This window comes from Phoenix dactylifera, chromosome 1 (genome assembly GCF_009389715.1).
Source record: "Phoenix dactylifera cultivar Barhee BC4 chromosome 1, palm_55x_up_171113_PBpolish2nd_filt_p, whole genome shotgun sequence".
Lineage (NCBI taxonomy): Eukaryota > Viridiplantae > Streptophyta > Magnoliopsida > Arecales > Arecaceae > Phoenix > Phoenix dactylifera.
Genome location: NC_052392.1, coordinates 11,400,430 through 11,427,396, shown reverse-complemented (window position 1 = coordinate 11,427,396; position 26,967 = coordinate 11,400,430). Strand labels below are relative to the sequence as shown.

The window sequence follows — 26,967 nt, the reverse complement described above, 5'->3', positions numbered from 1 at the left end:
TGCATGATTAACTATCAGATCTGAAACTTAAGAACTCTATTCTGATTAATCTCCGAATATCCATCGAATGGATTCTGGAGATAACTCCGTGAGGAGCCCCAAAGGAGGGTAAAACCTCGGGAAATCAGACCTAGACCCTGACTCCAAAATAAAATATTGATGTGGGATTAATACCTTTTATGATGGAAGAAACTTATGGATCTGATCCTTGACTTCGCAGCCACGCACACGAATGGCCTCTATGAGAAGTACACGCGAAGCCCTAGGTAGATTGTCTTCCGCGGGAGTGCTAGCTCGCGCAGGAACGCAGCAATGGCTGAAGCTTTCTCCTTCTAAACACTCAACCTTTGATTGTTCTTCAAGGAGATGGAGGATGGACGTGAGGAAGAACGAGAAGAAGGGATGGAGGCCCTCAGGGAATTTTTTCAGAATTTTTGAAACCTCTAAATATGGTATATCTTGAACCCAAGGCATGGGGGTCTTTTATAGCCAAAAGATCCCCCCACGTATCACACCTAATTTAGCCAACTAATTTGGCTGATAAAATTCCCAAAAAATTCTGGTGGTTTGACAGCTAAGAGGAGATAAACATATCCAAATTTCGTGCATTTTGGATCCCTAAAAGATAGGAATTCATGCGTCCAAAGTTCAGCCGCAGACCACCCTATTTCATGCACCATGCAATCCCTACAAATTAGGAAATTCATCTAAATCTTTCTAGAAAGATTTAAGGCGCCATTTTTATAGGAATTATAGCCCCACGCCTCCTCTCTTCTCGCGCCAATTTTTGGCCAAAAATAAAGAGAATAGGCGTAGAAAATATTGGGAATAAATTAAGGTGTCATTCTTCTCCAAGAAGATAAGGATGGGTTCCTAAAATTTAGGGATTCTTCTCCTTATCCAATTCTGATTATTTAGACTCATAATCTTCATCAAATAAGGTCTTCTAATTGATTTGGATCAAGCCCAATCCAATTGGGTCAAGTTCCATCAATTGGGTCAAGCTCAATCTACTTGGGTTAAACCCAATCCAATTAGGTCAAACCCTGATGCAGCCCAAATTGAATCCTATTCAATTTGGCTCAACCTAAGCCCAATTTACTCAATCAAATTGAGTTCATTAGCAACCTAATTGCTAATTAGTCCTCCAATAATTTAATAATTATTTTAATGCAACTTTTGCTTTGGATAATTTGTCAATCGAATTGACCAAATTACCCCTGAATGATTCTTAATCATCAATCAGCCATTTGATCAACCTAGAAACTTCTATGCGTGTGACCTCATAGGTTCGAACCTAAGCCGATAGTATAGGAACGTCTTCCTATACTAATCAATGTGACCATCTAGCAATGGTACCCGGCGTCCGAATAGGCCGAATATATGTGAAGCAAATATTCTGGAACCCTGGACTATGGTTACTGTATAATTCAATCCCTTTGACTCCTAATGCCAGGATGACTTAGAGCTCACTGTCAACCCTATAATTAGTACATCCATTATGTGATTAACTTTAGATATCCCGTGACTCCTCACTGGGATTACCCTGCCCAAGGTTTTGCTAAATTAATCACAAGACATTATCTCCTGTTTGCAGGAGGGGTCAATTCCATCTCGACTCACAACTGACTACGCAAGTACTTGACTGCACCCAGTGACCTTCCGTCACTGAATTAGAAATTCAGGTAGTCCGGTACCAAAGTACAGTGAGTTGCTTGCTAGTCACAGGTTGCGATCTCAGGTCAAAGGGCCAAACTTATACCCATATCCACTCGGAACATCTCTCGACAGTAGAGCGTTCCGGAATTGGTCACGTTCAGTGAAATGTACTCCTACACTTCACCTGTATGGCATACCAGTGTCTCCACACTCCTTGGTTAAGAGGACAACCAACGTATATGTCACACAACGACCTAATCTCGATAATGTTGTCGTCCTAGTAACAACATATCATTTGGTCGCGAACAAGTTTAAGGACTCAAAGATAAATCCTCCTTTATTATAACATAAGTCCTAAGGACTTCATCATATAAGAGTTCATTTGAAGATAAAATGATGAATAATGCCAAATAATACTTTATTAATTTGTCAATTCATTTACAAAATTCAATCATCAATATGCTGACGATTGACATTTAGGATACAATATCCAACAGAATTTATGCTTATCCCTATACTTTGAAGTATTATTTGCAGATTAGTTGGAAAAAGTGGAGATAAAATGTTAAGATTGTATTGAAACGTCACTTATGAATCGCCAAATTAAAAAGTGGCCGACCCCTATTTTGAACGAAACAGGAAAACGGCCATGTAAATCGCGAAAGGGCCTGGCGCCGGCCTTCGCCATCCTCCACTGGCCTCCCTCCCTCCCCTGCTCTCTCTCTCACTTTCTTTTTCTTCTCCTTCTTTGCCTTCGGCAACGGATTTCGTTTTCATTGCCGAAGTAGTACCGGTGAGCCACCGGTACGACGCAGAACAGCCCGAACCGCCTGGTTCGGGACGGTTCCGCTGACGTTGTTTGAGACACATGTTACATAAAGATATTCATACAGAATTGCCTTTAAGATGCTACTGTACATGAGGCATGAATCACGAGGATTAATAGTTAATTACTACGACACTCAAAATGTATTGCTAACCTTAGTAGCCAAATCCTTATACCTAGGATAATACACCTGCTTGGGAATCTTTTCCGAATCATGAACTTGCACCCACTTCTGAAGTGCTTTCTTACTAGAATTGTTTCTAAAAATATGCGCATCCCTGCACCAACACTCACTCCCATTTCTGGAAACTAAGTTGCTACCACCAACAATGATGTTGCCTTTTCTGTTGCACAACTGTGCTTTGTTTGTAGGTCTTCAGTGTCGAAAGTCATTTGGGGCTTTGAATTTTTCCTCCATCTGCCAAATTTCTGAAAATTTAGTATCATTGCATGTTTTGCTAAATTTCAGAGTAATTATAATGAAGCTATTTTTATTCTGTTTTCTGGTAATCATATAATTGAACGGACCAATCTTGGCGTCGCCTGTATGAGCCTTCATTAAATGTATTTCTATTTTTAGCATCTTATTTCTGCTTAAGTTCATGTCATTGTTTTGCATAGGGCCCTATCAAGTCTAGCCTTGAAGCCAATGCGATACTGGTGATTATGCTCCACTTTCAGGATTAAACACACAAACTTGAATAGAATGGTAAGATTATCTTAGAAAGCCTCGTATGCCACTTCTCAAAGAAACTGCCTTAGAGCAATGCACTTCTGAATGAGGCAAAAAGCTACACGATATGCAAGTGGGAGCTCCGTCAGAGCGAGAGCAAGATTAGACCCATATAGTATTTCTTTTGATGGTTATAGCTGTCGGATGATAGATAAATGCAGTGTTATAGTAAAAAGATATCCCACAGAAAAAAAGTTACACAACTAGAGGCGAAAGTACAATAGGAAGGGATGAAAGGGGGAGAGGAAAGTAGGCCCTGGATATTTGTTTGGAGGGTTAAAAACGGAACATGGTATAGCCTTCTCTCCTAAAAAAATGCTCTGCATCATCACTCTATTCACATCTTTCCTCTTCTTTGCATGTCTTTTCTAATTGTTGACGGGGCAACTATAGGTCTCATGTTTTGCAGAAGCCTTTCTTACATGTGATCCCTTGACAGGGAAAAAAAATCATCTATAACACTTAGCATTTGTTGGAAGTATATATGTAAGATTTCTTGTACCATATTTAAACTAATCCTCAGCACTCGGAATGCCAAACTAATTACTTTCTTGCCATCCCCTACTCACTCTAGTACTGACATTTGTTGGATGTTACATGTAACTTTGCTTCTGTCATATTTGATGCTAGTCTGGAGCACTTGGCATGCTGAGAATAGTTCAGATTTAATGTTTCCATTCTCACATGTAACCCACTATAGGATTCAAAAATTAGAAACAAGTTTCTTCTGCTATTACTCATATGGCAGACAATGACAAGCAACAATGATACCTTTCGCTTCATCACTTCCAAAACTCCTACTCTTTGTCTCTCCCCGTTTTCATGCACTCTCTCCAACTTGTCTTTCTCCCTAAACTTAGATATCTTGGTATAAGTAATGGACTAGATCAGTGTTAGGGGAGAAGATGGGAACTTGGGAGATTGGCTGATGAGGTGGGTGCTGCCACAGGCGTCGCCAATGAATTTCTTCTTATTATTCTTCTTTGATTCCAAGAAACAGAACCGACTCTTTCTATCTTTATATTCTTTTTGTCTTTTACTAAATGGATCAATTTGTCTGGTATCATGGCATGCCGAACCGGCTCGTACCGACTAGTTCAACCCGTACTGGATGGGTTCACACCGGTACATAGCGGTATCGGGCTTGTACCAGTGCGAACCGGATTGGTTCGCACCGGTATGGATCATTTAAATGCCACTCTATGGCATTTTCCATGAAATGCCACTAGTGGCATTTGCCACTCTGTGGAATTGCGCACGGCGCGCTGTGTTGCCGGTTCGGTACCGGTTCGGTAGGCGACCGGTACGTCTACCGGTACCGGTTCGGTATACCTTGCCTGGTAGTCAAGGTATGGATGTCTGAATGGCCCAGTTTGAATTACGTTACAAAGGTCAAATTTTATTTTTATATTCAAAGCTATAACTATGCATCGGCTTTTGTTCGATATAGTTAATATTCCTTGTTTGGAGAGTAGTGCATGGGGGTTAACATCCAGCTACTCATTGCTAAGTAGTACTGTTACCCTTTGTGGCTCAATATTATAGCATGGATGAGAGTGTGACCTTATGCTTTTATTTTTTGCTAATGTTGAATCAATTTTAGCTTGTACTAGAGTAAATGCAACTCTCACCATATTGTTTCCACTACAGTACCAATTAGTATCAAAATCTTGGGACGAGAGATATGACTATGATGCTAAACATCTAAAAGTGCAAAAACATTGTTTTCACTGTTTCAAAATTGATTCCATTGCAGAAAGTAATCTTTTCCCATTCTTATCTCACGTTACAAATATAATAGAATTTTACATTAGTAATGCATGTGGGTACCATCTGGCTACCCATCGCTATGTAGTGCCTACGATTTACAACTCAATGTTTTAGCAGGTACCATCTGGCTACCCATTGCTAAGTAGTAAATTACCCTTTACAAGTCAATGTTTTAGAGTGGATAACAGTGTGACCTTATGCTTTTGTTTTCGCTAATGTTGGACCAATTTTAGCTTGTGATGATGTTTATGCAACTCTCCAGATATTCTCTCCACTCTCATGGCACTTACTGTCATGCTCTCGTGATCAGAGAGAGAGCTAATACAATGCTAAGCACCTATGAGTGCAAGCTGCAGAAAAGTAATCTTGTCCATTCTTATTTCGTTTAAAAATATCATAGAAGTTTACAACTTTACATGACTTAACTATAACACAATAAATTTGAATTGGTATATTTGTCAGGTAATGGTTTCTGGATATCAACAATCTTATGTACTGAGACTGCTGAAAGTGTAATGGCATAAGGACCTCCGGCAAGTTTTCTCCTGTTGGTAATTAGTTTAATCACTATATTCATTTTAATTTAAAGAATGTGACATGTGCGAATAGAGTGAAGCTCTTGCATGGACAGAGATAAATAGTCTTGACATCAAATTTTAGTATTATACGACAGTAGGTTAAGTATTTAAACTGCAGCTAAATACATTTTTGTTACAATACTTATCTGATGGTAGGTTAAGTAGTTATGTCTAATATTTGAAAAAATTGATCTGACAGATAAGTGCTTCCTGGTTATTGCATGTGTAAATGTTGCCGTTTTGATTGACCTTATGAAAATAATAGCAGGGCTCGAGATTCTTGACCCAGAGTTCATGTAGGTTTGAGCCGATGGAAAGTTAGTATCATGAATTTAAAAATGTGATGAGGAACCCGCTTATTCAGCTTGATTCATGATTGGGTGCGTTGCTCCATTATTTCAGTCACACCAAAGTCAAACGCTTTCAAGAGCATGCACCAAAAATGATTTAGATGCTTGAAGAATTTTTTGGAGAATTGTTTCATATGCTCGACATATATTGGTGATGACAGAAAATGCAGGAGATGTGGCTGAATAATCAATATCAGCATTTTTTTTTTCCTAAGGTTGTTCTACTAGCATGTAAGCCTGCAAATTAGTTACAATAATACTAGTGTAAAATTCAAATTAATTTGAATCAAATACTCTTATAGTGGACTTGTTTTATGTATCATTGGTAGTGGTTAGACTAATGGTGTTGTGCTCTAGATAATAAAGGTTTAAAGAAAAGAGCTAAACTTTGAGACAACAAAATGGACCGAAAGATGCTGGTTAATATTTTTCTGAAAATGTAAATTATCATCTCTTAAGATGCTGTTTCACTTTTCTGTTTCTTATATCATAATTTTGTATTTAATCTATGCCATCTACTTCAAGTGCTCTCTCTCTCTCTCTCTCTCTCTCGTGCGTGCGTGCGTGTGTGTGTGTGTGTGTGTGTGTCTCATATGGTGGTTATTCACCATTACTCAAGTTTGAACCCGAGTGCTTTCACTTGGTGAGATGGGTACGAACCAGCAGAAATACTAGGTTATCCTTGCATGATTCACTCCTTCGGCAGCGGGAGACTTTTTGGAGACAGAAGTCCGGAGTTCAGTAGATCAGAGAGGAAGATCGGAACACTAGGTTTTTTCATCAGTCAACGGACATCCGGAGGCAGAGGAACAGGATCAAATCGGTCAGGGGCGACGATGGTCATATCACAGAGGATCTGGACGCTATCAGGTGAGTGTTCTTCTGCACCAGATAGACAACTCAAACAGGGAGTGGAGGATCTCCAGTCATGCAGCCTCCAGCGACAAGGATCTCGACGGAGGAGAATGCAGCACTGATCAAGCCTGTGTCTGTCGAGGAGATCCAGGAGGCACTATGGTCCCTTGCTGAGGATAAAGCCCCGGGCTCAGATAGTTTTTCTCCGGTCTTCTTCAGAAGATATTGGCCCTTGATCAGACTGGATGTGGTGGAGGCCGTTCAGCAGTTCTTCAGTACATCCACAATGTCCGCAGATTGGAAGAGGACCTTTGTCATCCTGATTCCGAAGAGACAGGATGCTACAGAACCGAGCCATTATCACCCAATTAACCTGTGCGCTACCTTGTACAAGGCTACAACAAAGGTACTAATGGCCAGACTGTGGAACATCTTGTCGAGGCTCATCAACCCGGAGCAAGGAGCCTTCGTGAGAGGACAGAGTATATCCGACAACGTCTTCATCGCCTAGGAATTCATGCACGATCTTCAGAATGCCTCGAGCCGGAGGAGTCTCATGGAGATCAAGCTGGACACGAAAAAGGCTTATGACAGAATGTGTTGGGATTTCCTACAGTGTACGCTGGTGAGCTTTGGCTTTTATGAGGATTGGATAGGCTGGGTTATGGGCTGTGTCAGGTCTCCATCCTTGCTATCCTAGTGAACGGCTCGCCGACACACTTCTACGAGTCTTTTGTCAGGCTGCAGCAGGGGTGGCCATTGTCCCCACTGCTCTTTATTGTGTGCTCGGATGCGCTGTTCAGAGCTCTTCGGCGGGCTGCAGAGACCTAGGCTATGGAGGCATACAGGCTAATGCCGACATCTATCCAAATATCGCACCTTCTTTTCGCTGACGATTGTCTGTTCCTGGTGCGGGCTACGAGGCAGATGGCTAGGGCTATACGGAGGATTCTTGAGGACTACCATACAGCTTCCAGCCAGTGGGTCAATCTAGCCAAGTCCACGGTCCACTTCAGCCTGAAGATCAAGCCGCAGGTGAAGGCATCCATCACAGAGATACTAAGAGTTGGAGAGCAGGAGGGCACCTTAAGGTATTTGGGGGTTCCCATCACTGGCCGCCGACTTCGATGTAGTGACTATGTTGACATGGAGCTTAGTATCAGACGAAGATTCGAGGGGTGGCAGATGGGTGCACTTTCCATGATGGGTAGAGTGGTCTTGGTGCAGTCGGTTCTCAGCTCGATTTCAGTCTATCTGATGTCGAACATTGTGGTGCCGGTGACGTTCTTGAGGTCTTTGGAGAAGCTATTCAGAGATTTCATCTGGGGGAGACAGGAGGGTAGAGGGGGTGTTCATCTGATGGCGGGAGAGGTAGTCTGCCAGCTGGTCAAGCAGGGTGGCTTGGGGGTCCACTCCTTAGTGGCGAGGCGGGGGCGGGGGGGGGGGGGGGGGGGGGGGGGTGCTGGCGGCAAGACATGCGGCCAAATATATCTTGGACCCTGAGAGTCTGTGGAGTACACTTATGAGGGCCAAATATGGAGTTTGTGCAATGGCGGCGGATTTCCAGGCAGGGCGGCGGTGTTCATTCATTTGGAGAAAAATCTGTTCACATGCTTCGTTGGTGTGTACAGCGATTAGATGGGTTGTTGGGGATGGTTGATCCATTGATGTCTTGGAGAATAGCTGGGTATCCAAGCATCCGCTGAATCGAGTGCCGACCTTGGTTGATTCAGCGAGGCTGGAGGGCTGCAGGGTCAGTGATCTGATGGTCCAAGGAGAGAGCGGATGGAATGGGGCTCTGATTAGGGATGCCCTCGGGGAGGAGCTAGCTGACAGGATTCTGACTATCTCGGTACCTATGGGGGAGACGTCGGACAGACTGATTTGGGCATCCACAGGGATGCCCAAGGTGCAGGCTGCGAACTTACAGGAGGTGATGGGAGGGAGAGTGACCCGGCAGATGGAGGACAGATGGAGGGCAGATGGATCTAGCGGATATGTCTCCATCCCCGGGGGGGGCCTATTTCCATGGAAGGTGGCCTGGAAATGCTTACCGACTAGGAGCGTGCTGGCAGAGAGGGGTGTCGGGATTACTCCGAGCTGTGACAGGTGCCCTGACATGGAGTCCATTAGCCATGCCTTGATTGGTTGCCCACGGGCAGCACAGATATGAAGGGGGCTTTGATTTCGCTGACCTAGGCTACCTGTTCTATTGACGATCTCCTACGACAGATGAAGGAGGCCATGCGCAGCCCGCGGACGATTAAGTGGGGTGTCACATGTGCCTATGTGGCATATCATATATGGCTGGACAAAAACGCCCGGGTCTTCAAAGACAAGTAGGCGTCCCCGCGGTGTGTTGTAGAGTGTGCACTCCGTCAGGCAGTGGAGATCACCAGAGCTACCACGCCGGCTTCATTTGGGATGGCCAGAGACATCTGGGACCACCCTATGCTGCTACAGCGCCCGGGATCGCCCTTGTCTCTTGGGAGGCTCCACCCTCAAGCTATCTCAAAGTAAACTTTGGTGGTAGCGCATCCGGTGATGGAGACAGAGCAGGCATTGGTTTTGTGATCTGGAGCCATGACTCTAGATTGATCGCGGCTGGAGGGCGAAGCACCGCGGGTTTGTCAACGGCAGGGATGGAGCTCAGGGCCGTCTGGGAAGGCATCTCCTATACGAGGCGGGTGATGAGGGCGGAACGCATTCTCATCGAGGGAGACTTAGCGATGGTGATCGACTGGATTCAGAAGGAGGAGAGGAGGGGGGATGGGAATTCTCTGCTCCGCGATCTTCGTCGGATGATGGAGGACTGCAGCGCCTTCCAGGAGGCTGTACATGTGTACTGGGAGGCGAACAAGGCCGCTGGTTGGTTCGTTGCCTATGCTGTCTAGCATTCCGGAGACGTCCTCTAGACAGACCAGAGGGCCACTCCCCCATTGCTTTGTCATTTTCTTGCTCTTGATTTTGCTGGCTGTACCTACACCAAAGTAGCGTGAGCAGCCGTTATACCAAAAAAAAAAAAAGATACTATGTATTGATGAATTCACTCTCATATTGCACTTCTTTTACGATTTTCAGATATAGATAGCTACTGATACTTAGGATACCTAGTTGTCTATGTTGTCTCTAATTTATATTTTGTTTTTTAATGAGTTTTCAACATGAGTAGGTACTAAATATGGATTTCAGCAGAATTTTGCGAAAAAATCAGTCATATGCAATTCATTTAGAAGGTGCTTGGTTATAATTTGGGAATTACTAATAAATGGTTCTTTGCTCATATTTGATGGCAAACGGATATCTGGTAACTTGTTTCATTTATGTGGCTCTATTAGGAAAAAACAACAGTATTTGGGAGGATAAATAGGTGCAAAGTATCCTTAGCAGATATTGGGCTACAAGATGTTGTGTATGCTTCACGTAAGTGATGCTTTCAGAAGGCTACTCTAACGTCTAACCTAATGGGTAGGACCAACTATCTAGTAGCATATTGGCCTATAGCGAAAGCATACAGCGAGCTTACCAGACTTGAGGATATTTAGGTGGAAAGTAGTAAAATATGGGAATAAAAAGATCCAAGCGCTGGCAAGAATTGTAGGTATGGAGAATAATAAAGGCACAACTATCTGAGATGGTTTCAGAGCTGTCCATATGAAGGGGCGAGCCAAGAAAATTTAGAAGTTGTCAACAATGAATTTGGGGAACCTTTCAGTGACAGAGCATGGCCATGCGTAGAAATATATGTGAAATTTTCATTTATGAAGCTTACGGTTATGCGTGCCTCCAAAGTAAACATGGCTTAAATTTCAAGATCACCATTTGAATCATCATTTGATGCCATTGGATATATACTAATTGGACCTTATATACTATCTTTTTCTAAATAGCATATAAGGGCTCGTTTGGTTCGCGGAAAGTATTTTTCCTCCTAGGAATATGATTCCTGGGAATCAGATTCCTAGGAAGAGGATACCTAGGAAAGTACTTTTGGCATGTTTGGTTAACCATGGGAAAGTGACAAATTTCCAAAGTGCTTATGTTTGGTTGACCATCCACTTTCCTAGGAAAGTTAAGTATAATTCCTATTATGCCCTTAATAAAAATTAGGTCTTTAATGCCTCTTTAATGCTTCTTTAATGCTGAAGGGTCTTTTTAGGAAAAAATAAAAAAGAAGTGATTCCCACCTCATGGGAAAGTTACTTTCCCATGTTTCTCATGGGAAAAACTTTTCCATGAAATGTGGGAATCATATTTCCATGGGAATACAACTTTCCCATCTCTCTCCTTTGAAAACTCCAACCAAACAAGAGGCATTTCATTACTTTTCCGTTGACCACACTTTCCCCCCTCCTTTTCCTGCGAACCAAACGAAGCGTAAATGTTTTTTTTGGCCGCGGGCGCCGCGGCGGGGGGGGGGTAGGGTTTACATATACAAATGCTTTAGATACATGCAAGAAAACTCAATGGCCCTTATTTTGATTGATGCATGCACCTAATTTGGACCTTATTTTTATTGGACTGACTTTCAAAATACTTTCTCCTTTGATATTGAATCCTTTTGATAAGCATTACTTTTCTGAACGAGTGAAATGCATATCTTATAACTAAACAGAAGTTTGCGATGCATTTTTGGCACAACTTCTCCGACAGGTCATGTAACCATGTTGAATATTGCTGTAGTCCATTTTAGGGTCTACATCGCACATTTATTTTATTATTTTGAACGAGACCAATCCCCAATCTTTTTATATTTTGACCTTCCGTTTTGATTTTCTGATCCATCTTTCTTTATCCAATACTTTTTCTCGATGCAAATGGAGGAAAGAAACCTTCCCCAGATTTATTATCGAATACTTTAATGCTGTAATTTCTATAATGATGAATTCATGTAAATGAGATCTGGTAAATTCCTACCTATTCCAATCCTCTAATATGTTTTCTCCGTATAAAGTCCCCTTTTTGGATATTGGGGCATGCAAGGACGCAGCACATAAAGGTGGGATCTGGTAAGTTACTCTTTGATGTTTGCTTTCTTTCTTTCAATTAGACGGTGTTCAAATACCACCTGCCTGTTAAAGTTGAAAGATCTTAGTAGTTTCTTCCGGGCCATGATGGAAAGAACGAGCAATCTTGTCTGAGCCCAGGAAGGCCACCAACCCTCTGCAGGTGACTCGAGTTATAGGAGGCAAATCATATAATATTCCCACCACATTTTTTTCATATGAGCTACTGATAAAGTGATCATATGCCTGATGGTTGTATCTCTAGAGGCTAAGTTAATTATGTGCTATCCATCATTATTATAATAAAAAAATTTAGTAGCAGAAGTCTACAGATGCTGCTCCTCAAATACTATATTAATCGTAATCGCCGTATAGAAGCTCCTCCCTGTTATATACTGGTGCTATTGTGATGATATTGAAAATCTGAATTTGTTTATTTCTTAAAGACAGGATTTGTTGAAGCTTGACATTAAGAGTCATGATCCTAGACTAAATCCGGCTATATTATATTACTCAAAATAAAACATGGAAAAAAGGTCCAGGCTATACTCCTGTAACATTTCGGTCTTGATTGGCAGCTGTCTTTGGTGGGCCTAGATCCGGTTGTTCTCTCATCTTTAATGCGTTCCTGCCAAAAAAGCAAGACTCACTGGGAGACAAGATAAGAGTTGCGAAGCTGAAAAAGTAGCAGCCTGGATTCGCTCGGCGGCTTCGTAAGCTGCAGGTCAGCAAAGACAGGGGGGCATCGAATTCCGGGTCGATCAGCCTTCCCATGATGGAAGCATCCAAACCGACCACCTACCCCAGTCCGCAAAGCATTGCATTGGATCGAAGATAGGTACTGCCTCACTGTAACCTTGTTTTAGTTGACTAGAACATCTCCATGCGCATCACTTTATTCTTCAGATAATCTTCGAGAAGCTCTACTCAACTCAAAATCACGTCAAACCAGGAAAGAGAGAGGAAAGAGAGAGGAAGGCAGCATGTGAAACCCAAAGATTGCATTATTTATATAGGACGAGAACTTTGGTGGGATCTCAGCATCAGGAGATAGAGAGATGGCATATTTGGTCGAGGCTTCCCAATTCCTCCATGGCGTTCTCGATTTGACAATCTTTGAAGCTGATCACCTCCACCATTGTTTCCATGGCTTCCTCCTTCAGGTACTACCTTCTTCCTTCTGTCATATTTCCTCTTTCTATTAGCTTCTTTTAGATGGAATGGACTCTCGAGTGCGGAGGAAGCCAATCAGGCAGAATTGTCTTGCTATTTCATAAACCAAGGTTATAAGGATCTGGACTGTCCCCTGGTAGATTGGTGAGTTTGTTTTGATCGTTTAAACCCTAGCTGCTAATAGGTAGCCCAGTTCAGTAGTGAGTAGTGATTCAATCAAACCACTGACCCTGTCTCTTTCTATCTTCTCCGCCCTTTCTCCGCCATCCCTTCAAGGGAATATCGGGACCTTGTGCCGAATTTGTCGGGTCTCAAAGATTTACGAGACTTTGGCATGCTGAATCCGGCAAGCTGCCGTTTTTGACCGAACGCTTCTCGCTTTCAAGAGACCCTCCCAAGCGAGTAAGCGAAGTTCATGAGTGTGTGACGTCTAGGAAGTAGAAAATTTCACTTGGGCTATTCCGTGGGAGAAATGATGGAAGTTTTAAACTAATTAACAGGGGCAGCAGGTTAACACCCATAGTTTAGTAAGTAGCCTTGGCAGAATTATGTGGTGCACGTCAAAGTAGAGATCGGTCTGCGTAAAAATCTTTAGATAGGGAACATTTTTTTAATTTTAAAATAGAAAGTTTCCATGGCTGGTTTGACTGTCCTGTTGCTCCTCTACCCGGCAGCCCACGGTGGCCGCAAAAAAGACAGCAGATAGGAGGATTTTTTTTTTTAAATAACAACAATGGGAGCGTCATCATTATTTCAAAGAAACAGTGGTAGAATTTTCCATGTCAAACAGTTGGATAAACGCTACCCAGGATCTGGACATGGATTTTCTTCCCAACTTTGCAACCTACGCCGGAGCCATAGCCACGAGCTATGGCAGAGTTACACGTCAGCTGCCTGACCTTTTGTGTCTTATTTGTGCTATGGAAGCAATCGAGCAAAAACAACATTTTTTTGAAAAAAAAGGGATAATGAGATCACAATCTGTATTAGCTTGCAAATTAGCTGGGCTACGCACAACAGAGTAAACCCAGTAGGCCAGATTAGATGAAAAAGTAGTTCTCTGACCCCTTCCGGAGTTTGTAGCATAGCATCTTAGACACAAGTGATTCTTAACAATCTTCTTGTTTTAACTCATGAATACCAAACTTGCTTGTGTCCTTTAGAGCAAGCTTTGACTCTTTACAAATTAAAGTTCGCATCTGTACTCATCTTCTTAATTTCGAAGTTTGCATCTGTAGATTTCATTTTTAATCTTTTGCTGCCATAAAAACGGCATCCCAGGTCACAGAAAAGATAGAGGAAGCCTTACATCTCGACAAGCTTGCCCACACCAAGCTCTATGCCACTGTGGACATCGGTGGGGCAAGGGTGGCAAGGACCAGAGAGATTGAATTCCATCCCAAGAACCCAATATGGAACGAGTCCTTTCACATCTGCTGCGCCTACTCCGCTCCCTCAATCGTAATATCAATTAAAAACCAGCTCCCAGTGGATGCAAAGGTTTTGGGCCGTGCTAAGATCCCCACCTCCCAGTTACTCACCGGGCAACCTCTGGAAGGCTGGTTTGATCTCTTCGACGACGAGGGCCACAAGCTCAAAAAAGCAAAGATCCATGTCCTCCTTAAATTCTCTGATATCACCTCTGATCCATGTTGGAATGCAGGTATCAGACTTCCACAATTCTCTGGCCTTCCCAAGGTTTACTTCCCTCAGAAGACCGGTTGCGAGGTGACGCTCTACCAGAACTCTCATCTTTCTAACAATTTCCGACCGGTGATCCATCTCTCCGATGGTAAAAACTACCACCCTCCGAGACTATGGGAGGATCTCTACATTGCCATAACAGAAGCAAAACACTTCATTTACGTCGCTGGCTGGTCGGTGAATGTCAACATCACACTCATTCGAGATCCGGAGCGCATGATCCCTGGCGCAGAGGGTGTAACCATAGGAGAACTGCTGAAGAAAAAGGCCGAGGAAGGGGTTACGGTGTTGGTCATGGTCTGGAAGGACCGAACCTCGGTGTCGCTCTTAGGGAATGCAGGGCTGATGAACACACATGACGAGGAGACTTACGAGTTCTTCCAAGGCAGCATGGTGAAGTGCTTCCTCTGCCCACGCAATGCTGACCCCTCCCTCACTGCGGTGCAGCATGTTGAGATCGGAATGGAGTTCACCCACCACCAGAAGGCAGTCTGTCTTGATGCTCCCATGAGCAATGGTACATCCCGTATTGTAAGCTTTGTTGGTGGAATCGATCTCTGTGGTGGAAGGTACGATGATGAGAACCACACTCTGTTCAGAAACCTCGACACGACCTACGTTGATGATTTCCAGCAGCACAACTTCCCCCATGCTGATCTCCGCCATGGTGGCCCAAGGGAGCCATGGCATGATGTGCATTCCAAGCTCGAAGGCCTCGCAGCTTGGGATGTACTTACCAATTTCGAGCAGCGATGGATAAAACAGTCCCCGAAGGAGATCTCTCATTGCTTGGTAAAAATCCACGAGCGGCCTGATATCTTTCCAATCCCATCAGGTCTTGCTACTCAAGAATCATGGAATGTGCAAGTCTTCCGATCAATTGATGATGCTTCGGTGGTGGGTTTCCCATCTGATCCATCCGAAGCTGCTGAGCTGGGTCTGATGAGTGCAAAAGATGTGACGGTCGATCAAAGCATACATTCGGGCTATGTCGAAGCCATTAGAAGAGCAAAGAGGTTCATATACATTGAGAATCAATACTTCTTTGGAAGTTGTGCTTCCTGGAGGGAAGAGCAGGATTGTGGATGTCTGAATTTGATCCCTATCGAGATAGCCTTGAAGATTGCAAGCAAGATTCGCCTGGGAGAAAGGTTTGCAGCTTATATAGTGACCCCGATGTGGCCCGAGGGGATACCGGAGGGTGATACAGTGCAGGCCATACTGCATTGGAACAGGCTGACAATGGAGATGATGTACGGAATTGTGGCCAGGGCTATAGAGGAAGCTGGGTTAGGTGGGAAGGCACACCCATGTGATTATTTGAATTTCTTCTGTTTGGGGAACAGGGAAGTTCGATATCCCGGGGAGTACATCCCACCGGAGAGGCCAGAACCAGGCTCCGACTACTGGAAGGCACAAGTCAACCGGCGATTCCTCATCTATGTGCATGCCAAGCTTATGATCGGTGAGAAACTTAAGTTCTCTGTTTTAGAAGTTTTCCATGTGATGATTTTAAATTTATATTTCAATCTGACATTCAAAGTGCAGAAACAGTCTCTCACCTTTATTTAAACCATTTTATGGTTTTGATTTTAGATGTAGCCAGGTAGCCATAAATTAAACCACTTTGAGTAGTCATTCCGTTGATGCCAATAATGTAAGAGGCCATAAACTATAATCTACAATTTGTCTCACACTTGGATTCGATATGAACGATTTGTTTTTTTAAAAGCTCATGTTTTCTGTCTTTCCAATTCTGTATCCTGCTTCCAGCATTCGTCCATATTATTGCATGTCATACCTCCTTTTTTTATTGACTAGACACAAATTCTAGTTGTAATGCCTTCCAAAACCTTCTTTTCCTTTGCATATATACAATGATTGATTCTGGATCCTTTTTTCACCTGATGCAGGGAATTTGAGCTCCCTCACATACTCAAATCTAGCCAAATTTATTCTTCATAATTAACTTTGACCGTTCTTTTTATTTATTGGAGATTCATCTTTCTCATGGCACCCAACTTTCTGAGCCTTTGAATGTCACCAACTTTATTATCTCCAAGTTTTCTGTTTTTTTCCCCGGTAAATAGGAATGAACTGGCAATCACAGAGCAACAGAAAATACCCTTTTAACGTACATCTGTACAATATTATCGGCCTTCTTATTCTATAAGAGATTTTATTTTGAAGTTCCCAAAGGTACAAATTGGCAATTGCCCTTCTGTAGTTTCCTGTTGTATTGTTTTGGAATCTTTAGTACTCTCTCTCTCTCTCTCCCTCTCTCTCTTGTGATGCAATTGGCAGAAGGGAACCTTCCCCCCATTTTTAGAGTTTCACTCTATAATTCTTCAATAGTCCAATTACTTGGGACATGTAGCTTGATATCTTTTTTTCCTCAACTCAGCATTATTCTCTTATGTGCAGTGGATGATGAATATGTGATCATTGGCTCTGCAAACTTGAATCAGAGATCACTTGCAGGTGACAGGGACTCTGAGATTGCCCATGGAGCATATCAACCTGCACATCTTAACAGGCCTGATGCACCAGCTCGTGGACTCATCTATGGATACCGCATGTCATTGTGGTACGAGCACTTCATGAGCCACCACCGGCACCTATCTCCGGTCTTTCTTGAGCCTGAGAGCTTAAAGTGTGTGAGAACAGTCAAGCGAATTGCTGAGGACTTGTGGGAGAAGTTTGTGGGAGACGAGGTGATCAATCTCCCTGGCCATCTGCTTCCTTTCCCCATCCAGGTCTCGGAGTTTGGAGAGTTGTCAGAATTGCCACCGGATGGCTTCTTTCCAGACACCAAGGCTCCTGTCAAGGGCAAGAAGTCTGAAATCCTTCCCCCTATTCTCACCACATGAGCTTTTTTATTCTCAACTTTTGGGACTAAATGCATAAATGTTGTTACATAATAAATGACACTCATGTACCATCTGTAGGATTTACGTATTATAATTAGAGAGGCCTACGTCGATGTAGTATGACGTTTTAATTTCATTCACCATCAACATTAGTATGTGACAACTACTTGAGACTTCCGTTGCCTTAATTTTTGCTTCTTACAGCAAGTGGCAATGCTATAGAAATCACTAAAGATGATTCCAGATTAAATGGTAGCTAACTACGAACCGGTTTAACTGTGAAAGCTGAGGTGATGTAGAAGAGGAAACTTGATAGATTGGTAGGGGGTCAGCTCTATTCATCCTCCATACCAATATCCTTAACAAATCTGGTTGTTGGCGAGTTGCCTTTTAAATTGATTGATGGTTTTGGAGATTCTGATACTAATGCCTAATTGAATGTTTTCTCTGTTTAATGTTACAAAAACTTAAAGATAACCTCTGCAGAGCCATTGGTAATTACTTTACCAGGAGTTGGTTCATGGGGCATGTCTCATGTCTTCTAAATTATTTTCATCCTGCAGCAGTGTTTCACCCACGGTCTCACCCACGGTCTTCAAATGGTCATAAGCTTGTCTCGAATGTCACACAAGCTCTTTAGCAAAAAAAAAAAAAAAAAAAGTCACACAAGCTGGCCATGCATATATAAATGTGTTCTAATCGAGAATTTATAATGCATTATGACTCATCAAATCAGTGAGACTGTTTTATTGTTCCCTTATTACCCTTACAGTAGCCATTTGCTCCTGCACTGTTTTGCACACGCATGCAACGCGTGCATGGAGAGACACACGGAGAGAGAGAGTAATCTGATTTCAATTGCTTCCATATGACTTGTATGGGAGAGTCTTTAGCTCAGAGGTTCCCTCCAAGCACCTCCCAGCCAATTCCGAATCTTTATGTATTCAGAGCCGTACATCTTCTACCCCTCTATCGAAATCCCTTAATTTGGACTTGATACATAGACTAAGAGACAACCACGTAGCTATCATTAGGACTTGGGCAGTGGTTTGCCTGCTAAGAATGACTGAAAGAGCTGGAATGCTCTCCTTGGCTGCAACAGGGGCACCTCATGCCCTGCTCCTCTCACTGTGGCAAACGTCAACCCTTCATACACCTCGGTCCATCCCGCAACCTTCATAATAAAGTGAAATTTTAAAAAAAAAAAAAAATTAAAATCACATACTGCCTTCATCGAACCAAATCAAGCCAATGCTCAAATTATTGCATATATATATATATATATATATACCTGTCTACCTGTATACCATGGATACCATGGGATATCAACTGTCAGATTAAGATGATTGATCGCGAACCTCGTGGCCGTCACCGGAACTACTGAATCGGTGTCCCCGCTGCCATTTGAATCACCAAAAATCACAACATCAAATGGCTGAAAAGCAAAATTTAGAAGAAGATTTCTAGTAATATTATTGCATGTATGGCTTGGCTCTCACCTGAACACCCATATCCTTAAGCTGGCTCTGATCAACTCCCTGTAAGTAGGCAGCATGGAAAACTGCGAGTCACCCCACGTCTTGATCAGCAAATCACTATCAAAAAAACCATCAAACATGCAAGATCATCAGCATGTATCATCTCATGCATGTATAGGAGAAAACTTTGGGTTTATCAGGGTGGGTGCAACTTAACCTGCATGCAGTCCATTTGTAGGGAATGCCGGTAGTGTTTGCATGCATGGCCTCCTGCACGTCGGGCCGGTTAAAGTATTTCTCAGCATAGTTCTCGGTGCATGGATCATAGCCATATGATCGACTCCGAATAAGGGTGTTTCCGAGCCTCAGTGATCGAGGGGCGGTGGAGTTGGGGGCAGTGCAGGAGGGGGTGTAGATGCTGTACTGATCGATGTCGCCAAACTCATGATTCACGGCATAGTTGATGGCGTTATCACAACGGCGTGAACTTTGGGTGGAGGTGAAGTTACAGTAGGAGAGGATGGATCGGTAGGTCCGATCAGAGATCATGGAGTGACTCCACCAGTAGGATACTGTGCCGATCCTATCGTAGTAGTTATCTGTGACAGCATTCCCCACCTGTGCATCGGAAAATGGTCTGTGAGACGCACACGCAGGATTCTGCACTCTCTGAATCGTAGTTAAAATTTGATGAAAGAAATATCATAGGTTAGGTGGTCTTTTTATCCTCTTCATTTTCTTTTATGTATAGATAATAACTTGATTCGGTATTGGAGCCAAGATTTTCATAGAAAGGGCACGGTGCAACTGCATAAGAAACAACTAAAGCTAAAGATTATGAGCAAACTAATTCAGAAAAGAACGTAAGAAAAGGTTAGAATTCCATGAGTAAAAATTACCTATATTACTAAAAAGAAAGTACTATGTCAGCATGTAAGTTTGTTTGTCTCCTATAATCATACTCACAATAAATCCCTTGAGATTGATGATGAAACGCTCTGAAGAAGCTTTACTGTAATCAAGGATTTTCTTTGCCAGCTGAGGGACGTAGTGCCCTAACATAATGCGAGCAAAATTTATCACTCCGTGTACCATAGAAGATAGGGGATAAAACCAAACAAGATATGATATCTGCTAAAAATATTAAATAAAATGATCTTCCTCAATGACACTACTGTTATTTGGGATATCTATACTCGATGATTTTGTCAATTACCTATCATTTGATTTGTCTGCAGTAATTCTCATATTTAAGATTCTTAAGGAAGCAATGTTTTTGCGTCACCATAAATGAAAAGCAGTTTGGTCGGCTAGATATTTATTTGCAAAGCTAAAAGAATTGTGAAACTTGTCATAAAGACAAAGTAACCTGATTTAGTGACATAACAACATACATACATCCATATTTCTAGTTTACCATGAACATACCGGCATAGCTCTCCCCACAGATATAGAACTCTCGATATTTGTACTGCGGGAACCTTGACATCCAAGAGATCAGAAAAATGAGAGCATCTTGAGCTGCATCATAAGACCCCAATGATGATTAATGATGGAAATGCCTAGGCTGAGATGGACAAAGTACTAATTACTGTAAATAATTTCAACAATCTCAAGAGATTTAATCTTGTACCAGTGCGTTCGTCGCCGGAGGTCTTAAGATCGGAGCTGGTATTCGTGTAGGAGAAACCAACACCAGCCGGCGATTCCAGGAATAAAATGTTTGCTTCTGCTCAAGTTTTAAAAAATGTAATCGATGAAATATTTTATGACATAAGGATTAAAAGATTATTAAGCAATATTATTTTTCACAGAGTTACCTCTATTCCATGAGTATTTGTTAAGATAGAGGGATGACCCGGTTCGGTTTATCCGGAACGGTCCTATTTCTTCCGACGCGCCATAAGCCACCGAGGAGCAACCCGGACCTGGTTCAAACAATTCGACCGTTTTATTATGACACCGATTAAATAGGAAGCAGATCAGCTGTTGGGCAGCAAACATGCAAACTGGTGGAGGGACCCTAGAATACACGCGGGGTCAGGTTACCGTAGGGTGAGGTTATGGAAGGAGGGGTTATGATCACATCATAGGTTCATCAGTGGGCTTTCCAATTGGGTGCCCATTGATGGGGTGGTCCATTGATCCGACAGCGCATATTAATTGGATTGGCATAACGGCTTTTATTGTGCATGGTGAAGCCAAAACAGTAGACTTGAAGGAGCATGGAATAAAAGAATGGACCATGCTCGGCCCGGGCGAATAGGACATATCTTGAGATTTAAATCTATGATTCGCACTATTGATTATGATCCATACTACTAAAAATACATAAAAATCAAATATTATATAATTTGGTAGTCTCCAACCTATACATGTATGAATGTGAAAATAAATAATTTTTGTTGTACTAATGTACTAAATACATGATAAAGTATTTAACTTAAAATCTATCTTGATATATATATAAATTAAAAATCAAAAGATTTTGATATTTAGATGATAGCAAAATTTGATCTCACAATATTTTAATTGTTTATTTTATGCAGCAACTTGATGCATAGATTAGAGACTGTCAAAGTACATAATTTTTATTTTAAAAATTATAATAGTATAAGTCATAATCAATTTATTTCGATGCTCCATTATTGATTCTAGAATTGAGATAAATAGATACTCTCTTGCAGAAGTAAAGTTTTATCTCAAATAAAGATAACTTGTATCCCATAACAAAGTAAGTTCTATAATCGACAAGATTCTTATATTTATAATTTCTGCTTAGATTAATTAGCTTTGCTACCACCAAATTGATCTAATTAGTGTAGTTGATAAAATTGATAAACTACATTGCAAAGAACTAAAGAGGATGCCAATGATTATGGCACTTGTTGGCTTTTCTATGGAAGGTGACTTCAATTTACATAGCGATTCAATACTTACTCAAATTCAACTGAAAGTGTGATCAGCATGACCTAACCAATTTTATTTGAGGAGGTTTCAATAAATTAAGCATCCTATTACTAAGAGGATGACTATAAATAAAATAGTGGGTGAAGTATGAGAAGCTGCCAACAACAACCTAGCTAAACCCTTAGGTAGGTTGCCAGCTAATAAAGCCATAATAGACTTCTTGTCGTTTTTCAGGCTTGTACCATAAAAAAGGAGGAAAAACTTGCCTCTACATATGCTTTTAGTAATAGCAAAAAAATCTTTTCATAGGTGAGTACGCAGAGAAATACACTAAACACAATGCATATATTGCTTAAGAAAATAGAGCATAAAAAATGCAATTAATCAATAAGCACTACGAACTTGCAAGGCAATGTAAAGAAGCCAATAAATCCACTTAGGTAAATAAAAAGGTATAAAAATTAAAGAAAAACTAAATTTAATAACAATATTCGAATAAACTTACCTGAATTTACTCTAAAAAAATAATCAAATACAAAAGAATCGATGACATAAGATCCATAATAGCAGCATGTACGTTTAGTGAGTGTTGGGTATTATTGTTAAGTAAAAATATGTCTAAACAAATCATATGGTTCCCCATGACTACAGAAATTTCTATATATCCTCAGTCTTCATGACTGGAGAAACCATCCCACTGATGCAATACATACAAGTGGAACCTCACATTAATTCCAGAATAAGTCTGCATTCGAACAAGTTATCCAACAAAAATTAATACCTACGGCCGAGCATATTATAGGAATAATAATTGTATTCATCATATATATATATATATATATATATATATATATATATATATATATATATATATATATATAGCTGGTCAAGAGACTTTTAGTAGTGAAAGGAAAGGATGGCTTCCATCAGTTCCATAAGACTGCAATGGTCTGCCGCACTACCATTATTCCCCCAAGTTGGCTTCCCACATCATGAATTCCAAACCTAACCCACCCATCACTCGATCGCTCTCTCGACTTCTTCGATAAAATTTATTTCATTTCTAAATGGCATTCCTTTCCACTTAGGTGGCTCGGAGGGGACAGCAACCCCCAACTCCCACCTGCAGGCTACGCGTGCTTCTGAAAGTGGCCTTGTCTTCTCCGTCCCCGGCCCCCCTTCTCGGCCCCACCACTTGCACCCAAGTAAAGGCCAAGGGGTAACGCCTTCCTTTCCACCAGCCTTTGGCTCAGACTGAGAACCAAAAGTTGGCAGGCAGGGGTGCAAGGAAAAGTTGCTGCGCAAAGTGCTGGGTGGAGTTGTTTTTATGCCCATGGTTCTTACCAAGGTGATGATGCATGGCAGCAGTAGAAACAGAGGGAATAAAATAGAAAGGTAAAATAATATTTGCAGCTTTCGATCTCTTGAGCGGCAGAACATTAATAATCTGCAGTCACATTAATCTGCTGCCATACATTGGAAATTAGGAGATCAGGGCCGGCTCGACCCTTAGGCGACTGAGGCGGTCGCCTAAGGCCCCGGCTCCCAAATGCATTTATTATAGTAAGTTCCAAGGTCAGCGTCTAAATGCATTAAGGCCTCCAATGCATTTGGGGTGCATTGGGGCCTTCAAATGCATTTATGTTAGGACGTATCCCTTATCTAAAAAAATTATTATCTCTTTCCTAATTTATATATTGAGGCCCCTAAATGCATTTATATTGGGGCCTTTGAGTTTGTCTTAGGCCTCTAAATACATTGAGCCGCTCCTGGAGGAGATCCATGAGCTCTTTCACTCAGTATATAGCCCTCGACATACTTATCTTCTCTTGGAGAATTAATATTTAAGCTTGAAGGGTGCAAGTTAAGCTTGACATCAACAGCAAAAACCAAAAAGAAAAAAAAAATCCTTCTTCAGGATTGGATTCAGCATAGTGAAGAGACTTTGAGATTTATTGTGGACTGTAATTTACATTTTAATGCATGCATATATAACCTTCCAGCACATATTTGAGTCTAATATATAATTGTATGATGAAATCAGATGCTTGTAATTTTTTTCCTCACTTCACTGGCTTGACTCATACCCAAATGGCTTGACTTGTCCCCAAACTTAATTAAAAACATTCATTCTCGATCTATCTTGTCATCGTTTTTAGTTAGATGGTCAAAATTAGTTATATAATTTTAATATTCTCATAGGATGCCCATGTACTATGTGTAGCTCCCACACATTAACACTAATTTCGCCCTGTCGACCATGGCATTTATACCAACACATGGATAAGATTTCTGTGGCATGCAACTCAATTGAAGTCTTGTTAATTGTACAAAAGTACAAATGCGATAATTAGTCTATGATTCATTGAGACAACTTTAGATGATTAATAGCAGGTACATTTTATTATGCTAAAAACCTTTAAGAGGGGTTTTCTTCCAACCTATGTCGACCTATTGTGGTGTTTCCCTTTATACTTTAGAAATAGAACAGATCGATCTATAGCTGCCTATACTTACAAATATATATATATTTTTTCTTTTGGAGAGGCAGAGAAAAAAATAAACTTATTTCTTATTGATCACACAAACCCTAAGCAGATGTTTGCCTACCATCAGCTCGCCCCACCATCCTTATATTACCTTACATTTCCACCTATGGTAGAAGTGGGCATAATGCCACTCATGAATAGATGGAACACTCAATATATCAAGCATCAAGATACGAGTGGAAAGCAACCATAATTAAATTTTACTTTTGTTCGGTTGGAAGTAACCAAATTTTATTATCCTACAGTTCCTTAGGTTAATTAACTCATATTTCCTTCCAATCTGACTATATAGTCCATGGAGACATATCTTTAGTTCGGTCACCTTACAACTATAACACTGAGAGAAGTAGCCATGGATACATAGAAGTAGGGTAATCTATGGTTTTTCTTTTTATTTATTTGGGAAAAAAAATCAAATACATAAACTTTGCTTTAAATTGCTTGCTTAATTGGATCTATGAAGAGTCAACTGCAATTTTTTTTAAAAATATATATATATTTTTAGATAATATGCGAATATTGTAATTAAGCCTGATGGCTACTGAGAATGAACTATATATATATATATATATATATATATATATATATATATATATAATTGGAGCTTTTTGTGCCAATTCCGTGCGGAGAATAATGATCGGTTCTCACATGATACCACAGCCATGAAAGCAAACAAAACAAATGGAAAGGAACAAACATATACGAAAGGCCAAGGAAACGTTCTGAATTCCTGACACCGCTCTCCCACTTGAACTTCGATCGGCGCACCTTAGCAAATCCATCGGATATGCGCTAAACTGCGCCGCGTTCGTTCTCGTTCAAAATTTCGGGCGAGGGAGGCATCCATTTTGTGGGCTTCCCACAGTCGATGTGGCAAGCCCATTGTCATGCCACGTGTGCATCTTTCAGACAGGAACATAAAGTGGTGCCTTGTGTATTTATTAGGGTAGTTGTTGTAAACCAACAACAGGCTGCATGCTCATCATTTTGGAATCAATGTCATTTTCCAAAATGTAGATAAGCACAATAAGAGAGAAAAAAAATATGAAAGGAATAAGATATGAAGATTACATTGGGATGAGTATAAAATTAGGGCTTGTTTTCCTTCCAAAGCTCACAGGAAGGAGGAGGGGTAAGCGAGAAGAACAAGAATTTTTAAGGTTTTTAATGGCCATTATGTCATCTTTTTACGCTTCTTTCTCTTGTGGGTTAAACTTAAAAAGTTTCGCTGATGGAGCTCTTTTCCTTTTGAGAAATTCAACATAGTCTTTTTATGGTTGAAAAAACGTAGGAATAAAGCAAACAGCCCAGTAGAAATCTTCTTTCTACCTATCACCCAATAAAAGTTGGGGAAGGTCCTAATAATTAACCTCCTCACTTTCCTTTAAAAAAAAAGATCAGCTTTGCTCGCATAGCTTTCTCATGTAATTATAAACCAACGAAGCATTTCCAGAAAGGTGAGGCATAAGTATACTTATGTTATCAACTTATCATCCCAGCGACTAATAAAATAGCCCTTGGAAAAAGTAAATTAAGAAAAGAGGAACAAGAAGGATGAGGACTGACCTCCATTTAGCCAAAGAACCAGGGGCTTCTTAGCAGCATCATTGGCAGCTTCAGTGAGCCAGTAGAAGAGAGCCCTGCCGTGCTCCTTGTTCACCGTAACATACCCGGAGAACTGCTTGAAGGACACTGGAGGTTGCCCGGGGAGTTCCGAGATCCGATCGAGGGCTTGTTGATCGGGAGCAGCGGTGGCAATGATGGTTAGTAAAGGAAGGAAAGAAATGAACAATGAGGAAGAGCGTATTTTCCTTAGGCCTCCCATTGCACCCACCCCGGGAAGTCTCTCTATTATGGTGTCTTGTGTCTCTTGTAAGGGAGGAGATTTGGATCATTGGAATAGGAATGGATGCTTATATAAAGCCATTCGTGTGCTTTGGATGGTGCTCTCAAACTCTAGTACTGTTGAGATTTTATTACAGCTTGCAGGTTGGGCGGCTATATATCTACAAAATAAAAGCCTAAAAGAACGCGTGAATATATATATATATATATATATATATATATATATATATATATATATATATATATATATGGACGATAGGGTAGGAGAAGGTAGCTGACCTACATTGCCATTAATATTTGCTTCAGAGTTGGGTTTGGGAGCCCAAACAGCTGGCCCATAAATGCAATGCAACTCTCTCTCTCTCTCTCTCTCTCTCTCTCTGTGTGCGCGCGTGTGTGAGGTCCTGAAGTTGGAGAGCTCTGGGGGGGATGAACTCAGCTTAGTTTAGTTATGTGAGCTTTCTCTGAAAGGAAATAGGCATATTACCAGTTACCACCTCCCTCTCCAAAATCCACACACTAGATAACCTTATCTAAACCAACAAGTTCATCACTCTTTCTACTTTAGCTGAAAATGTATATATTATTTAGTCACTCTAATGCAAGCTTTTAAAATACTTTTATCCTTGCATGCTTGTGGGTGAATAAAGAAATGAGACAA

The 26,967-nt window shown here is 41.3% G+C and overlaps 2 protein-coding genes across 6 annotated transcripts in view; one reads left to right on the top strand and one right to left on the bottom strand.

The window, feature by feature from the left end:
• LOC103721757 (phospholipase D alpha 1-like) overlaps positions 1 to 17,712 on the top strand; it is a 28,499-nt gene extending 10,787 nt beyond the window's left edge. Inside the window, exons 3-8 of one of the 4 annotated variants that reach the window (XM_039126478.1) lie at positions 5,251 to 5,348; positions 5,451 to 5,539; positions 12,356 to 12,615; positions 12,730 to 12,940; positions 14,232 to 16,119; positions 17,079 to 17,712. In XM_039126478.1, coding sequence (XP_038982406.1) covers positions 12,836 to 12,940; positions 14,232 to 16,119; positions 17,079 to 17,524 — 2,439 coding nt within the window. In that variant the 5' untranslated portion in view covers positions 5,251 to 5,348; positions 5,451 to 5,539; positions 12,356 to 12,615; positions 12,730 to 12,835 and the 3' untranslated portion in view covers positions 17,525 to 17,712. Of the gene's footprint in view, positions 1 to 5,250; positions 5,349 to 5,418; positions 5,540 to 12,355; positions 12,616 to 12,654; positions 12,941 to 14,231; positions 16,120 to 17,078 lie in introns of those variants that run through there. The other 3 variants (XM_039126475.1, XM_039126479.1, XM_039126485.1) reach the window with 3 other exon arrangements.
• A 497-nt stretch (positions 17,713 to 18,209) lies between these two features.
• Positions 18,210 to 26,466, bottom strand: LOC103721769 (serine carboxypeptidase 24). Of its 2 annotated transcripts, none has more exons than XM_039126471.1 (9): positions 26,028 to 26,466; positions 20,823 to 20,930; positions 20,636 to 20,731; positions 20,431 to 20,523; positions 19,969 to 20,057; positions 19,220 to 19,620; positions 19,024 to 19,119; positions 18,824 to 18,921; positions 18,210 to 18,698 (listed from the first exon to the last, which is right to left on the bottom strand). In XM_039126471.1, exons 1-9 carry the CDS (start codon positions 26,284 to 26,286, stop codon positions 18,673 to 18,675), a joined length of 1,266 nt encoding a protein of 421 aa, XP_038982399.1. In that variant the 5' UTR covers positions 26,287 to 26,466; the 3' UTR covers positions 18,210 to 18,672. The 2 variants fall into 2 exon arrangements, with proteins under 2 accessions (XP_038982399.1, XP_038982398.1); XM_039126470.1 differs by having other exon boundaries at positions 18,816 to 18,921; positions 26,028 to 26,463.
• Between the last annotated feature and the right edge of the window lie 501 nt (positions 26,467 to 26,967).